This window comes from Orycteropus afer, unplaced genomic scaffold, assembly GCF_000298275.1.
Source record: "Orycteropus afer afer isolate SDZICR_OR568_19922 unplaced genomic scaffold, OryAfe1.0 scaffold00033, whole genome shotgun sequence".
Lineage (NCBI taxonomy): Eukaryota > Metazoa > Chordata > Mammalia > Tubulidentata > Orycteropodidae > Orycteropus > Orycteropus afer.
Window position 1 is genome coordinate 1,258,549 of NW_006921620.1, and position 17,519 is coordinate 1,276,067.

Below are 17,519 nucleotides of genomic sequence, written 5' to 3' on the forward strand. Positions count from 1 at the left end.
TCATCCAGTTTGTATCTAATAATATCATGAACCAACCAGAGACTAATTTTATAAGAGAACTTATTTTAAAGTCTCATAGACAGTCAGAACTGCCATGGATATCTTTTACATATCTAAATGTATGAAACATTCTTTAAAGTTTACCCATATTTTCTAAATGTATTATTTTTACATAATATAATTTTTATTATTTTTCTGTTTCAGCATAAAGGAAATAAATTTTAAATGCTATTATACATTCATGACTTCATTACTTCAGTTAACTTACCATATTCAGAACTGATTACATTTATACTAAGATCTTCAGATTTAAGAGTTCTTCTCACATTAATCTTTTTTGTCCAATTTCCAGCTTTTAACAAAACAGAATCCCTGAAAAACAATAATGCATAATTTAAAAACTGATCCAAGCACTAAAGGACATAATATATTAATTTTCAAAGGCTGATTGTTCCTCAGGTAGGTACATTGATAGTAATTATTAATGACTAAAAACTGCTTTTCCCCAATTCTGAGAGAGAAATGGGATTATCAATGGAGTATTATCAACCATAATTTTCTTAACTGCACATTGATCCCACAGATATGCCCAGTTGCACAGACTCATTTTAGGCCTCCCTGGATTATATACTTGCCATCATTAACCCATGAAATTGTTCCCAAATCATTACCAATTTAACTGACTAGACAAATTACTTGTGAGAATAACTTCAATATTATCTTTACAGTCACTATCATCCAGTTTGTATCTAATAATATCATGAACCAACCAGAGACTAATTTTATAAGAGAACTTATTTTAAAGTCTCATAGACAGTCAGAACTGCCACCAGATTTAGTAGTCACAGGAGAACAATGATTTGTACAATGGTATATTCTCTATAATTGTATCATAGCTAGTTGCAGAAGAGAAGTTACTAGTGAAAGGGCTATCATCCTATCAGTCACTTATGTACCTTTCAGAAACATGCATGTGATATTTTTGGAAGATACTGGCAGCAACTGAAAAATTCCTATTTCAGAGTCACTGACAGTCTTGAATTTCCAAGAAATACAGGTAGGAGCATAGGCTGTGGAGTCAGAATGCTTGGATTCAAATCTAGATTTAGCTATTAATTAGCTCTTATAACCTTGAGCATACTGACTAAACTCTGTCTCAAATTCCTCCTTTACAAAATATGGATGATGATAGTATACAAAGATTAAACAATTCAATAACTGCAACCTACTAAGTGCTCAAAAAAAATTAGCTATTGTTATAATTGATATCCTTGCAATTTGCACATACATATTATTCCTGGTGGCTTCATTCTTGTGAGAAAATAATATTAGAAGAAAAATGACAGAACGCCATGCTAGAGAATTAGCTATAAAGAAAGGTAGCTTCTTTATATATTTGGTCTGGTTGTCTATAGCCTATAATATAGCTATAGTAATTGTTAGATTTTAATTTGGAAATCGTATATTTTGAGGTAAGTAAAAAGAATATTGTATTGTATCCAAAGAGTAGTATGGCCATGAATGAATGGAAAAAGGCAGCAAAATGGAAAGCTCAGCAACAGTGGACTATAAGTACTCCTAAGGGTCATCTATTCACTTGTTTCAGATCATGGTGACACATTTCACACTTTGTTCATTTCAGTAATGAATAATGCAATCTAAAACAGACTCAATGTTAAATCTATGTGATAATTTTTCAGTAGATGAATAGAGAAACTACTCCATTATGTTATTGTTGTTGTTGTTATTTGCTGTCGAGTTGGCCTTAACTCATAGTATCAAAAAATGTGATTTAATTGATCCCATAGTGATCTTATTTCTTATTTTCTTGAAATTTTTCATTTACAGTATATGCTTAGAAATAAAATATCAGAAATTTCACACTTACATAATTTTGTGCTTAAAAACCACCTGATTATCTGTATTGCCTATTATTAAGGTAATATAGTGAGAATCTGGTGCTGTTCTTTTAGTTTGTAGCTGTTCGAAGTTTCTTAAACTAACGGTTACCAATATTTCTGCCATGGTATCACTGTATCTTGCAACCTTTAGAAAATGATAGAATAAAAAAAAATGTTAAATGGAACCTTATTACTCATACTCAGCTCCAAGCCTAGCTATGGACAGCTTTATTCCTAGAGACAATAAAAACACTTAAGAAGCAAAATACATTTACCTGTTCCACTTCAAGTTCATATTTTGGTAGATGCATCACAGTTTCTTTTATCTGGGTTCCAAAAGGGGGATGTCTATTTAAAATCTAAAAACATTTATATCATTCTATTTTTACCACAATATTAAAATGAATTTTAGTAAAATACTTTTTAGAATCAGTAATTTTAATAATGCTAATCTTCCAAAACTTCAGTAAGTTAAAATATTTATGACTATGTGAAGGAAATTTTTGAAAATAAATAAATATATAAAAGGTAAGCTTTAGAATTTGGATAGAATTCAGGTTAACATTAAGAATGAGTGAGTATTAAGTACCAGTTCAAGCTCCCTTGCATCTGTTTCTTCTATTTTTTTAAAGGAAGTCAAACCTGCATTAACCATTGCATTTGATAATGTCATACCTGTGGAAAATTAATCAAATAGCAAATTTTAGACAATTCATTTTAAACTAAATATATATATTTAACTAGGTTCATTTCAAACTAAATCTATATATTTAACAAATGTATTAGTAAAAAAAAAGTATTTTTAAAGAGCCCATTTCATAACTAATTTTTAAAGTTTTCACAAATAGTTTCTAGTTGGAGAATTCCTGTTTATTTTTTCAAAATGAAAGAAAATACGTATTTTTAATGTATGAAATAGTTTGTATCTCGTGCTGTCCTCAGTATTCTTTCTTCCTTGGTTTTTAAGAGTTTGATTATAATACATTTTGGTGGGGCTTATTTTGGATTTATCCTACTTGGAGTTTATTGAGCTTCTTGAATGTGTAAATTTGTGCCTAAGGCATTTGACTGCTAACCAGAAGGCTGGCCATTCAAACCCACCAACCACTCCTTGGAAGGAAGATTAGGCAATCTCCTTTTGTAAAGATACTGCCTCAGAAACCCAAGGAGAGGTCGCTATGAGTCGGATCCGATGTGACGGCAGCAAGTTTGGTTTTTGATTTTGTGCAGATTTGAGAAATTTTCAGACATTATTTCTTCAAAATTTCCTTCTGTCCCTGGGACTCACATAATATGTATATCATTCTGCTTGATTGTGTCCCACATATCCCTCAAACTTTGCTCATTATTCTTCATTCGTTTTCCCCCTCAGATTGCATCCTCTCACTTGCTCTATCTTCAAGTTTGCTGATTCTTTCCAGTTCAAATCTGCTGTTGAGTCCTTGCAGGTAATTGTTCATTTGTTAGTGTAATTTTCAGCTCCATTATTTTTCTTTTTAGTTTCTCTTTATTGAAATTCTTGTTCTTTTATCTTTTTTCCAACTTCCTTTAGCTTTTTCATATTTTCCTTTAACTCTTTCAGTATGCTTACTACTGTGGGTTTGTCTAGTCTAGTAATTCTGTTAACTATTCTTCCTTGGGGATGGTTTCTGTCCTCCTCTTTTGGTTTTTTGCTTGGATATTCTTTCCTCCCTCTTCTTATACTTTATGATTGTTTGTTGTGTAAGACCTTATACTGTTTTACTACGGTAGCACTAGAGATTAGATTCTTCTCCTTCCCTAGGGTTTGCTCTTCCTTCACTTTATCGTTATTATTTCAATTTGTTGAAAGTTGTGATTCTCTACATCAGCTCCAGACTCCCCATATAGGAGCACCTGCTATTGTCCTTTCCTTACTGGTCTCCCTGCCCATGGGTGCCAGCCATCTCTCACTTCTAGGTTCCCTGATTGAGGGTGTTGGCAGTGCCACTGCAGCACCAAATTCTATGGTTTTTTATCACCTGTCATTGTCGATTCACCACCAGATATTGAGGCCACTGTCTATGTTACTCTGGCACAGGACTCTCCCCTCAAGGGTACTATGTCTCTCCAGTGTCAACATCTCCCACTCCCCTTGGGATCACCGGCTGTCTTTGTTTGCTCATCTTAAAATCTCTTCTCCTATGGACACAGGCCATGCAACTCTGGTGCCAGACTCCTCCCCATCCCAGAGCTGCAGCTGCCAAAGATTCACCACAAGTTTCCCTCCCCAGGGACGTCAGTGGTACAGCACCACACTTGGAGTCCCACACCAAAAACAGCTGCTGTTGACAATTCACCACGTATCCTCACTGTTCAGGAATTCAGATTTGTGTTGTGCTCACTGTTATGTTCTCTTCTGGTACTCATTGGAATTTTACTCCCTGACACTCCATGCCACCCTGTGCCTTGTCTGTGTGGCTGCTCAGGTGTTCTGGTCTGTGCTGTATTCACTGTGTCTCTCTGACCTAGGCCTGACTGCTCATAAAATCCATCCCACACTGTATTTACCTTGTTGATATTCTAGGGACTTACAAATTCTGAACTGCTCTGTGCTTGTCATGCTGTCTTTTCCAAGGTCTCCCTGCTTGTGGCTCATACTGTCCTCACCACAGCTCTCTGTCCCAGGCTTGACCACGCACAGTCTGACCCATGCTGTACTCATCACACTGCTACCTCCTGTATTCAAGGTGGTTCCAGTCCATGCTGAGCTCACTTTGCTGTTCTGTCCCAAGTCTGCCTGCTCCTCAGCCAACTTTGTGCTCCCTGGCTTCACTGCTCAGATGGCCTCTTCGCTCCTGGCTTCACTGCTCAGGTGGCCCTATCCACAGCATGCCACTGTGCCATTCTATGCCAGGACTGAACACGCAGTACCCCAGTCTATTGTGTCCTTTGTGCTGCTCCATCCCTGGACTCCATGCCTGAGGGCACCAGATACAGCCACCCCAACAAGGTCATGCTATGCTAAATGGAGGTAGGGTGAAGGGCACTCTGCTCTCCTGCTGTCTGTATGCTATCTTTTTTCTTGATTCAGTGTTCACTTTGGTCCTTCAACCCTTTAACTAATGTCATCAATTTTGTTTGTTTTCTTCTAGAATGGTTTTAAGGGAATGAGAGCATGCAATATTTTACACCACCATCCTGCTCCCTCATCAGACGATGTAGAGCACTGGGCAAGTCGGCTGCAAAGGACCTCTTCCAAGTGCTGAGAAGCAAAGATGTCTCCTTGCAGACTAAGGTGCGCTGACACAGGCCATGATATTTTCAATCGCCTATATGCATGGGAGAGCTGGACAATGAATAAGGAAAATCCAAGAACAATTGATGCTTTTGAGTTGTGGTGCTGCTGAAGAATACTGACAGTACCATGGACTGCTAAAAGAACTAACAAGTCTATCCTGGAGGAAGTACAGCTGGAATGTTCCTTGGAAGCATGAATGGCCAGACTTCATCTCACCTACTTTGGTCATGTTATCAAAAGGGACCATTCCCTGGAGAAGGATGTCATGCTTGGTAAGGTGGAGGGTCGATGAAGGAGGGGAAGGCCCTCAATGAGATGGACTGACATGGTGGCTGCAGCGATGGACTCAGGTATAGCAAGGATCATAGAGCTGGTGCAGGACCGGGCGGTGTTTCGTTCTGCTGTGCATGGGGTCACTATGACTTGGAGATGACTCAACAGCACCTAATAACAACAAAATCCTGCTCCCTAAAATACCTTGTTACTTTTTCATAATAATCAGTAAGAACACAGACTTGTCTTTTTGTCTTGATCTTTTCATTTTTATATTATGTAATTTTGTTAGACAATATTTGGTTTTTTATGTTCAGTTGTATTGAATATATGTGAATAATAGTTCAGTGTTTGACAATCTGGACAGGACAGAATGTAACTGATATTCAGATTGACAATTTCCTGGAAAGTCAGAAATGCTGGCTTTTTCAAGTATGACGAAAATTTTATTAGTAACATTAAATCTGATTTCAAAATTTTGCTGTAAGATGCTATTTTCTAAATGTTATATGGAACCTCTTCCCCAATTCTGAAATTTGCCTTTGTATGATGGGTATGACATTTAGTTACTCAGGAATTCTGTAGGAAGGTAAACATTTCTGTTAGGAATTTCTCCCCTATTTTTATGTTACTTTCACTAGCCTATCTCCTTCTTCACCCCAGTCCCAAAGACTTCCTGGTCAGTCCTCTGCCACCTCACTGACTTCAAATATCATGGAAATAAAAAGAGGACTTCCTCATAAGACAATTAGAGATTTGTGTTATCTAGAAGATAATAGGCTTTAAAAACAATCCTTAAAGACCCATTACATAATTTTTAATGTGCCCAAGACATGTAGAAAATTGTAAAACTAACAAAGCTTGGAAAAACAACTCTCTTTCTAGAGTTCTGGCTATCTAAGAAGGAAGTATAAAATAGGGTCACAAAGCCAAAGGCACCATGATGGAAAAATCCAAAGTGCTTTAGTCATATCTCAATCTTTGTAGATATTACCTCATGGAAGTTTTCCAGTATACAGCCTGGACTAGGCCTAACACACAGGAAATAACCAGGCACAATATTTTGTTTAGAGAATCTCTATGAAGATCAATAATAATATCCTACTGTTATTGAAAAAAAAGGAGAAAAAGTTAAGATACAAATAACTGACATTTTCTGTAATGACTTAAGAGTGGCAGAGCTGCTAGCTCTGAGCCTTGTCACTGAGATTAAAACAAAATATTGGTCATGAAAGTGAAAGAGAGAGCATCATATAGTAATCTTTTCACAATTATTAAAACAAAATTTCACTCTTGGTTGGGGAAAAAAATTAAATGAGAACATTACTTTTTATTATAGAAATTCATAGAATTTCTATATAATTTCTTCTATAATTTCATATAGAAACTCATAGAATTCCAAATGAAATCCTTTAAGCAGAAGCAAATGAAATCTGATTTTCAAAAGAAATAAAATACAGTACCTTATCTAAGCTTACACACACATTTTCATTCAAAGTCTATAATCATTATACAATCATTTTCTTAACCATGAAATAATGAATTACAGACATTGATAAACTGCCTACCTATATTCAATACCTACCAATTTTTTCCAGCTGTTTGGATACATGCAGAGAGTTTTCCCAAAGTTTACACCTAAAGCATTTAGCTAAAATCAAACTGTTCAATAGTACAGTGAAATTATTTTCTTTAGCAGCCACAAAATCTGCCAACCCTAAAACAACAACAACAACAAAAAAGTTTCCAAGATTAAATCTAGTATACTAATTTACTACAAAAATATAAAAAACCCACTATCCTAAATTTATAGAGACCCAGAAGTTTGATGGACTGGATCCAAAGACTAGATAGACTTGCTAACTTTCATGTTAATCATCAGACAGTGCATAAAAAGAGGGAGATGGTCAGCAAGTTTATCCTCTCTTCTCTGAAAACCCCATGATTCCAGGGGGAGATGAGGAAGGACATGGGCTGTGGTATATGGCAGAGTTGGGCCCATACCTTGACTCTGCCACTTAACAGTGACTGATTTTTTAAAAAATTTCTTTGGCAAAGTTTGTAAAGTTTCTGATCTTTAATGGCCTCATTTGGGTAAGTATACTCATACTTTTTCTCCAAGGTTGTTTCAAAGGTTAAATTCCTGTAGCTATGTTATCATTAAGTGGAAGAGGGAGAAGGAATGTATGCAAGTATATTAAGTATTATAATATTCTCCCACTTTGTTTTAAAGGAAGAGAGGGGAGTGGGGATATAAAGAAACAGAGGAAGAGATTAATAGGGCTTGCTCTCTCTGAAAGGCATTAGAAAAAGTCTAAAGAATCTGTACTGAAAATGGAGGTGAGGTAGGATAGAAGACTATTAATACAAAATATTGGTCATGAAAATGGAAGAGAGTGCATCATATAGTAATCTTTTCAATTATTAAAATAAAATTTCACTCTTGGTTGGGGAAAAAATTTAAATGAGAACATTACTTTTTATTAGGTTTCCCATACATTTCCAAATGAAATCCTTTAGGCAGAAGCAAATGAAAATCAGATTTTCAAAAGAAATAAAATACAGTGCCTTATCTAAGCCTATACACACACATTTTCTTTAAAAGATTTTTACTTCCTATTTTATAAATATTTTGAGTTGTGGGATTGTGAGTGGATATTTACTCTGGCCATATGTGTTTGTGTGTGTGTTTCAAATAAAGAAAAAGAGATTAAAAAAATAATCCACTATCTAACATACATCTTGTAATTCGTGTGCCGTTTTTGAAAATCTTCGCTGTATCTTGTGTCAAAGCAAAGTCTTGTATAGGAATGCATCCCAGGTGAGCCTGAATAAGACTGGAGAAAAGAAAAAACTTAAATGTTTCTTTTTAAAAGTTATTATCTCATAGCATTTGACATCATTGATTGAAATATCCCTTCTTAGTATTTGTCTTGATTTCTTAACACTAGCTAATTCTGTATCTTACATCATTACATTTCTGTTTCTTCCTAGCCTCTTCCTAACCTCTTCCAAACATCTAAATTTTAGTCCTTATTTCTCTGCCTATCTTTATTCACTCAACTTTCTTTCTTTCAAAACTCTCATTTCTTCTCAAGACTTTTTTATAATCTCTATGCTGATACACTAAGTTACCTTAAATTCTTAAACTGTTACCATATTCTCCACCAATATATCTCTGTCGTTGGGCTTTTTATTTCCTTTCAAGATATGGAAAAAAAATATAAATTGTTTAATCAAAAAATATTAATTAAGTTTCTACTGAATGCTGGGCACAGTGTTAGGAGCTGAGGGTTCTGTTCATAGTAGTTAAGTAATGACTAAAGCAGGATTATTTTAAGAATCAAAAAAATTAAAGTATTGATTCAGTTATGATTAGGTTCAACATAACTAGAGTATAGTGGTTTCAACCACAATGGTTTATTATCTTATGTAAAAGAAATCAGAGTCAGGAAGTCCAGGCCTTACTATGATGGCTCCAAAGTCACTAGATAACCAGGCACTTTCTGTATTTCTGGCTCTGCGTTGTTTGATTTCCATCTTTGGGCCATCTCATGGTCTAAAATAGCTGCTGGAGCTTCAGTCATTACATATTCATTTCATGCAGCATGTGGGAGGAAAATAAAGCCTTGTTTCCCACTTGACTCCTTTCAGCATCCTTCAAGAAAGACTAACACAGATTTCTGTGTACCTCTAATTAATTGTCCAAATCATAGTCACTGGGCACAACAGCTAAAAAGAAAGCTGGGAAATGTAATTTTTTTCCCGTATTAGTGAGAATAGATACTGGAACAGTCAACTAGTAGTTTCTGCCACAGGAATACAAAGCATCTAATGCAGTGCTTGTTGTTGTTGTTGTTATGTGCCGTCGAGTCAGCCCCGACTCATAGCGACCCCTCCTTGGGTTTCCGAGGCAGTATCACTATGGAAGTAGGACTGCCCAACCTTTCCTTCCGAGGAGTGGCTGGTGGGTTTGAACCGCCAGCCTTCTGGTTAGCAGTCAAGTGCTTTAGCCAATGCAGTGCTTAGAACAGAGTAAATGTTCAAGAAATGGTTGTCACTAGTGTTTATTATAATTGTTGCTGATGTTAGGTGCCGTTGAGTCAGTTTCAACTCAGTGACCCTATGTACAACACAACAAGACACTGTCTGGTCCTGCGCCATTCTCATAATCATTGCTATTATTAGTTGAGCCATTTAAGACTTGTTCTAAGCTTTTACAGTCAGCAAACAAATAACAAATTATACTAGCACTTCCTGAAAGAATTCTGTCCCTGGCCAAGTCAATAAAAACAAACTCTGTTCAGAATAGATCTATGTATAGAAAAAGTAGAAATTCCTGAAATGAAGAGAAGTTAAAGGTGCATTATAAAGAGTTCAACTCTTTCTTGAGAGGAGAAAAAAGTTACTCTGAAGCCATTTTTGCTGTCTAAACAAAATGAAAATGTCCAAAGAAACAACTGTGATAGGATCAAAATGGCACATGAAATTAATGGATCAGAAGGTCTATCAGACAGGGACAAAACTATGAAGAAAACTGGGACTGGAAGAGATCATGCAGAATACATGCAGAAGAATCAATGGATCAAAAAGGAAAGAACGTCCTGGGTTATCTAAGTGGTTCACTGAAATGCTGTATTCTGAGCAAAGAGGCTAGTCTGCCCCTGATACTCTCTTGCAATTGTGGAAACAAAACACTATGTAGTTGTGGTATATATTGAGAGGTCAGAGCAGGGAGTGTGGACACTGAAGCCAGACAGGCAGAACAGTGCTCCAGGTAGCTGCCAGCTGCCAGGGGAGGCAGGGAGATTTTATTCTCAGATTATAAGGTATTTCCATACTTCCATGAAAGCAAATCTAACTGCTTCCCCATAATCATCAGAAATTTTAAATAATATAATAGACAGGCAAACACATCTGCAAATACAAAAGCAAATAATGAATATTTAAGAAAAAACACCACCATAAACAAAGACACACAATCTTACATAAATAACAATTGAGTAACAGTTAGTAGTGCATACAGAAAAAGTTTCAAAATGAAACTTTTTAAATGTTAACATTGGTTTCTTTAATAATTTCAGAGATACTAGAAATATCACATACATTTTAGAAAGTCAGTAGGAAAGTTTGTAAAATAAAACTGATCACTGAAATAATTCAGGAGGTGAAGGTGAAGGGGAAATTAGTGGCTCTCTGCCCTAAATCCAAACTTGCTTTTACAAACACCCAAAAAGGAGGCAGATGGATCTCAGAACCTAAACCCAGAAGTGAGAAATTCCTTGGATAGGGAAATTTTTAAGGTCAATGTATGGAAACAAATGCAATACAGAGTGAGAAGAGATCCAAGACCAACTAGGAGACAATTTTCTAGTTATACTCCTTCCTGGCCTACTTTACCTTAGGCCAGTCAATACTTTCCTATCACCACAGAATAGAAAAACAGGAAAAGAGCGCCTGAATAGCCAGGGTAAATGATGAGCATGGGGGTTGCACCTACCCCAGTCCAACATGAGCAAAATAAAAACTAGTTCTTTGAAAAAATTAACAGTATAAGCAAACTTCTGGTAGGATTAGATAAGGAAGGAAAAAGGAAAAAAAAGAACAAATAAATAAAATACAGATGAAAAGCATGTATAGAAATAATCAAGATTAATTATATGATAAAGGAGTAGTATGAAACATTATATGCCATACACTGGAAAGCATAGCTAAAATGATAAATTTCTGGGAAAATTTAAAATGCCAACATTGAAACAAGAATAAACAAAAAAATATGAAAAGACAAATAACCATTAAAATACTTAAAACATCAGCAATTACCTACCAAACTTTGAAGAAATACAGAGCCATTTAATGGTACAGACACTGTTTAAAGTGAGAGACTGAAAGTGAACAAGGGTGAGATGGAAGAAGAGAGAGAAAGAGCAGGGAGAAAAAAAAGAGAGAGAGCTGCCCAACTCATTTTATGAGGCTGGCATAACCTTGTGCATGAGGAGCCCCGGTTGTATAGTGGTTAAGCTCTTTGCTGCTCACCGAAAGGTCAGCAGTTCAAACCCACTAACCACTTCACAGGAGAAAGATTTGTCAGTCTGCTTCCATAAACATTTACAGCATTGAAGACCCTATGGGGCAGATCTACTCTGTCCTCTAGGGATACTGTGAGACTCCATGGCAATGAGTTATTATTATATTTTTTCTTCTTTTCTTAAAATAACCTTGTGCACGGGCTTGAATAGGCAACCAAACTCACAAGATGCAACAAGCGTTGATCTAACACTATGTGTATTACTTTATGGAAGGATACATACCAGGTAATATAACAGGCAGAGCACCATCAACTCATTGGAAGTCCCAGCTCCTACTTAAGTATACTGCTTCTTTGCCCTTCACCCACACCCACCGGAGGCACGTAAGTCAAGGTATCTGTGGGTCACCGTGACAAAACCCTCTGCCTTGGTTTCCCATCAATCTTTTATATCATGCCAGTCATGCATGACAAAATTCTGTAAGCCAACTCACAGATCTCCTAAACCAGATTTATACCCACAGATTAGGGGATTCACAGTAAATAGGACAAAGAAAACATTCCACTTTTATCTTAACTCTGCAGTTTCCGAGCAAATGATATTGTGAGAAAACAGATCATGAGGTCATTTCCCAGGAAGGCCTAAGGCTGCCTAATCCGTTTTATTTACAACTTGATTCTAGATAAGAAAGTGGAAAGAAATGTACAGAATTTTCACTTGTAAACATAAATAAACTAAAATATTAGTTAACCAAAATCTACAGTACATTAAAAGAAATATTTCATGATCAAATAGATTTCACACTAGAGAAAAAAGGCTAGTTCAACACTAGAAAATCTACCAATTTAATTCACTTCATTGTGAATTTAAAGAAAATACAGTTGATCATTTCAATAAAAGAAGACTAAAAACTAGATAAATTCTAGATACTAATAATCTATAATAAACATCACAATGGAGGAAGTTTAGGTAAATTATTTTTACTTTTTCATTCAGTCCATCAACCTATGTATCTACCCGTAGATTAATATTTGTTATTACTGATAATGCAGTACTGTGTATGTAAAAGTGTTTATCTTTGTTGCCTGTAACTCTTGGGTACTTCTCTGTGTCTTCCTTTTCCTTAGGGTTAGTGTGTTGATAACTCGCTTTTGATATATGGCCTTTCCCTTCACCCAAATCAATACTTGTCTCTTATCTATATAGCAATTTTTCCTCCCCTCCCCTCCTATCCCTGGTAACAAACAAAGTTTCCTTCCACATGTAAACCTTTCCTCAACTTTTTACAATACTGGACTAACACAGTATTTGTTCTTCTGTGATTGACTTATTTCACTCAGCATAATGTCCTTCAAGTTCATCCATGTTAAGAGGTGCTAGGTAAATTGCTTTTAAGATAGTAAGATAAAGATGCCTGCCATTACCAATATTATTCATCACAGCACACTGAAGATCCTAATCAAAGCCATAAAACAAGAAAAAGAAAAAGAGTTGTAAGAAATGGAAGAAAAGAGATAAAATGCTACTATTTGCAGGTGTTATAATCATACACATAGAAACTGTAATATAATCAACTAGCTATTGGAACTCAATATAGAATTCAGTAAGGATACTCAAAATAAGATCAAATGATAAATACTAATAGCTTTCCTCTATACCAGCAGAATCCACATAGATAATAAGACATTTTTCAAAACAATAACCAAAATGATAAAGAATCAGAGTGAATTTAACAAAAACTTATAAGAATTTTATGGAGGAATAAAGTTAAAGTCTACTAAAGGATATAAAATAACACAATAAATGAAACCATCTTCATGAAACTATGTCTTAATATTGTAAATATGTCAATACTCCCAATCTAATTTGTAAAGTCAATGTAATTTCAATAAAAATTCCAGAGAGATTTTTAAAAACACTCTGAAAAACAAGTTCTACATTTATATAAAAGATAAAGATTCACAAACAGATAAAATGATTTTTTTAATAAAAAAAGAAAAAACAAATAGATTCACCCTATTAGATGTTATAATATACTACAAAGTCATAGTAATAAAAATAGTGCAGTGCAGGCACAGGACAAACAAAACAATATTCAAAATAGAGAGTCCAGAAATAGACCTATGTTTTTATGGAAATCTAGTATGAGAAAGGTGAAATTACCAATCAGTGAGGAAAGGTTTTATTTTTTTGGTAGATAGTGTTGGAAAAAATGGCTATTTAGGGAAAAATCTTTGATCTCTATCTCTCATATATGAAACACTGGCAATTTTAATTGTTGTTGTTGTTGTCTGCCATCGAGTCGGCCCCGACTCATAGCGACCCCTCCTTGGGTTTCCGAGGCAGTATCACTACGGAAGTAGGATTGCCCAACCTTCCTTCCGAGGAGTGGCTGAATTTTAATAATGACCATAAAATAATCACCATTAGCATATAATGAACACTACTATGTGTCAGTCACTGTCTTATGTGCTAAGTTTTTATAACAACCCTATCAAATAGGTATTGTGATTGTAGGCATTAGACCTGAGGAAACAGAGTGGTTAATTAACTTCATGAAGTCCTGAAAAGAGTGATAGCAGCAAGGGGTTGGAGTCAACTAACTGTGTATCATTAAGAGACATATAAGTGAAATATGGATATGCATAAAATGAAATATCAAGCAAGAATGAGAAGGAATAAACTAAATTACATACAGAAGTCTGAGGTGCTGAACGAGAAAAGAAACAGAATGAGTTTCTTTAAGAAAAATGGTATTTGTCACTTCCAAAAATTAAAAAAAAAGTTTTTCAAAGATATACAAATACTAATAATATAAAGACTATAAACCCATAGCATGGTGTGAAATGGAAACAGGGATCAAGGACGAAGTAGAAAAAAATTGATAAACATAATGAGGGCCTTGCATGGATTAATGATAATTGTGTTGTTAGACACAAGATTACGATTAATTCAATTCTCTGTACCCATGATCTAGAATTTAAAGAAAAAAAAATAATAATAAAAGATAGTCAAAGATATAGTCTCCCAAATGGTACTAGCTCACATGGTTGTGTGTGAAAGTTCTACCAATAACAGAATACTTATATATTATATAAATTGTTCCAGAATACAGAAAAAGTTGGTAAAGTTGAGGAAAGGTTTACATGTGGAAGGAAACTTTGTTTGTTACCAGGGATAGGAGGGGAGAGGAGGAAAAATTGCTTTGTAGATAAGAGACAAGTATTGATTTGGGTGAAGGGAAAGGCCGGCCATATATCAAAAGCAAGTTACCCACACATTAACCCTAAGGAAAAGGAAGACACAGAAGTACACAAGAGGTAGAGGCAACAAAGATAAACACTTTTACATACACAGTACTGCATCATCAGTAATAACAAATACTAAATAAAAAAAGAGCTGACCTCAACTCAGTCCGAGGCTACATAATCTTAACACTAAAATGAGAGAACAAAAAAATAACTGTAAATTACTCTCAATTAAAGGTAATCTTCAACTTACATCTGAAGGCCCTGTTGTAAGGCAGTTCTGACCTAAGTCAAATACCTTATTATTATTTTTTTCTTTTAGTCTTTTATAGCCTGCTACATGGTAGTGTTTTGAGCAGTAAATTATAACACTGAACATCTATAAGTAAACATCTGAGAATGATAATATCATAAATTACACACTGCAACTTCGTATGTATATGAAAAGAGAGGAAACTCAGATGTAGTGAGCTGAAGCTCTAGCAATCATCTTGGACAACGAGGTGACCTCGAGAGTAGAAGTCATTTGCTGAAATGGCAGAACAGAAAGAAGAACCCAAATGTTGATGATACCAGGAAGCTGTAACATCTACCCTTAGACTACAAGCAGTTTCCAGGCTATGAATGAGATCAGTTCCTAAATGTGTCTTTACATTGAATTTTAGATAAATTCGAACAGGTGCATATGGGTCTTATTTAGCCTTATTTTTGTGAATGATAAGTCTAGAAGCCTTTTCAGTGATTCAAAGCTGCATGTGTAGAAAGTGAAGATGATTGTGATTAAAAATTTCTTGCCAGTAGGTGTTGGCTCAATCATTTCCAAGTGAGGGCAAATTTATGTAACATTGAAGGGCAAGTACCAGTTGTCTGTAAGTTGGAAACCAGAGGCTATCTGCATTTATCTTGAGTTGTCTACTATGTGAGAGGAAAAATAGCCTATCTTGTTTACACTACTGTTATTTCATTTTATTACTGTTTTTGTATAACTGAATCTAACCCTAAGAAATAGAGTATGGCAAAGATCTTCCCAAACAAAACACAAAATCTAGAAGCATGAAGGAAAATACCAATATGTAACAATTAAAATTTTCTGTATAAAACTAAATAATATTTATATTCCCTCTTAAAATATGCAAATTAAATACTGTTTTACTTATTAGAGTAGCAAAAAGTTTAAAGATACAAGTATTAAAGAGGGTATGTGAAAACAGTCTCTTTTTACATTTTGAGTGGAAACTGGAACTTAGAGAAGTCTTTTTGAAAGCCACACTGGCATAATATCTCAAATCTTTTCACATGCATTATCTTTCACTTAGAAATCCTTGAAAACATGGCATATGTACAAGAAAATTTATCTCAGCACTATTTACAATAGGAAAAAGTGGGAGTAAACTATAATATATTCAAACTTGTTATTAAAATACAGGAGGTTATTACATATGTGTACTAATATAGAAAGATCTTCATGACATATCACAGAGCAATAATTATAGTATGATACTGCTTATACAGTAGAAATCACATCTGTATAAAAAGAATTATAAAGTCATCAACTTTTAAATCTAAAAGCCCCAATTAAAAAAGTGAATGATCTAATTTAAGGCAAGTTTAATGAAAGCCTTGAAATTGCAAAGAGTTCCAAGATGATGCCTGGGGGACAAAACCTGGATTTTATTGGACTCAATAATTGGTACAATGGCATATATTGGAAAAAAAATATATTAAGAGAGTCAAGAGACCTGGGTTACAGTTCTAACTTGGGCCCCCATAGAGCTACAAAACCTTGGGCAAGTCACAACCTATCTGTCTTCATTTGTCAAATAAGTGGGCTGAGTTATATATGATCTCTAATATCTCTAAAGATATTTGAGTTTCTAAAGAAATATGGCTCAGAACCAGAAGATTAACTTCAGTGGTCCAAGTTAGAGATCTGATGAATCGTATACAACAGTAAGAAGTTTGTTTCATAGACTTCAAGGTATTTGGGAGATAAAACTCAATGAGATGGCAAGAAGAAAGAATGACCTCCTCCAGCTAAGGAGGAAAAAGGAATTCTTCGGCTAACCGGTTTTATTGAACCACATTTTTTTAAAAATTAGCTTTCACTTGAAAGTGCATTATTTAAATAAGATTCTAAAACAAATCTAAGTACTCAGAAACCCAAGTTTTTATCATAGCAGAAAAGAACATCATTGCATTTATAATTACAAAGTGGGTAAAAGCACTACAAGTTACAGTGTAACCTTAATTTACTCTTCCAATGACTATTCCTCTACACAAACTTTCCATTCTTGGCAGACTAGTCATTCCATAGAGCCATTTCTACATTCATACTCTTACTTTCATTATTCATCTCTCCCAGAATGCCACTACCACTCAATAGATATTTATTACATGTGTTTTTATACTGGCCATTATTTTTATATGCATGGTATCATTCAATTAACTCATAAGCTCCTGATATGAGGTGCTTGTCTTTCTTCTATCCTCAATCTTGCCTCTCAACAGAACACACTGTCAATGCTTGTTAACAAAAAATAATTCACAAATCCCCAAATTTAATTAAAATCTGAGAGTTCTTGCAAATTAATTTCATATATACTTTCTGACTCTTTATCTTTACATAAATATGTTTTTTTGGTATTAAGGAAAGCAAATTTAAAGTAAGTTTTAAAACTATACAAAAAAAAGGGTTCCGGCAAGATGGCAGACTAGGCAGAAGGATTGCACAGACCCTCTTCAACAAAGAAAAGGGAAACCAATTAACACAGACACAGAAGATAATCTTGGACCCCTGAGCCTTGAAGGA

At 34.9% G+C, this 17,519-nt stretch overlaps 1 protein-coding gene across 1 annotated transcript in view; it reads right to left on the reverse strand.

Annotated features, from left to right (window-relative positions):
* HFM1 (helicase for meiosis 1) overlaps positions 1-17,519 on the reverse strand; it is a 116,901-nt gene that overhangs the window by 50,545 nt on the left and 48,837 nt on the right. The window contains exons 23-28 of the mRNA XM_007936041.2: positions 8,173-8,270; positions 7,019-7,150; positions 2,491-2,576; positions 2,177-2,260; positions 1,889-2,046; positions 269-372 (exon numbers count right to left, since the gene is read on the reverse strand). Of these exons, the coding sequence (XP_007934232.1) occupies positions 269-372; positions 1,889-2,046; positions 2,177-2,260; positions 2,491-2,576; positions 7,019-7,150; positions 8,173-8,270 (662 nt within the window). The remainder of the gene's footprint in view (positions 1-268; positions 373-1,888; positions 2,047-2,176; positions 2,261-2,490; positions 2,577-7,018; positions 7,151-8,172; positions 8,271-17,519) is intronic.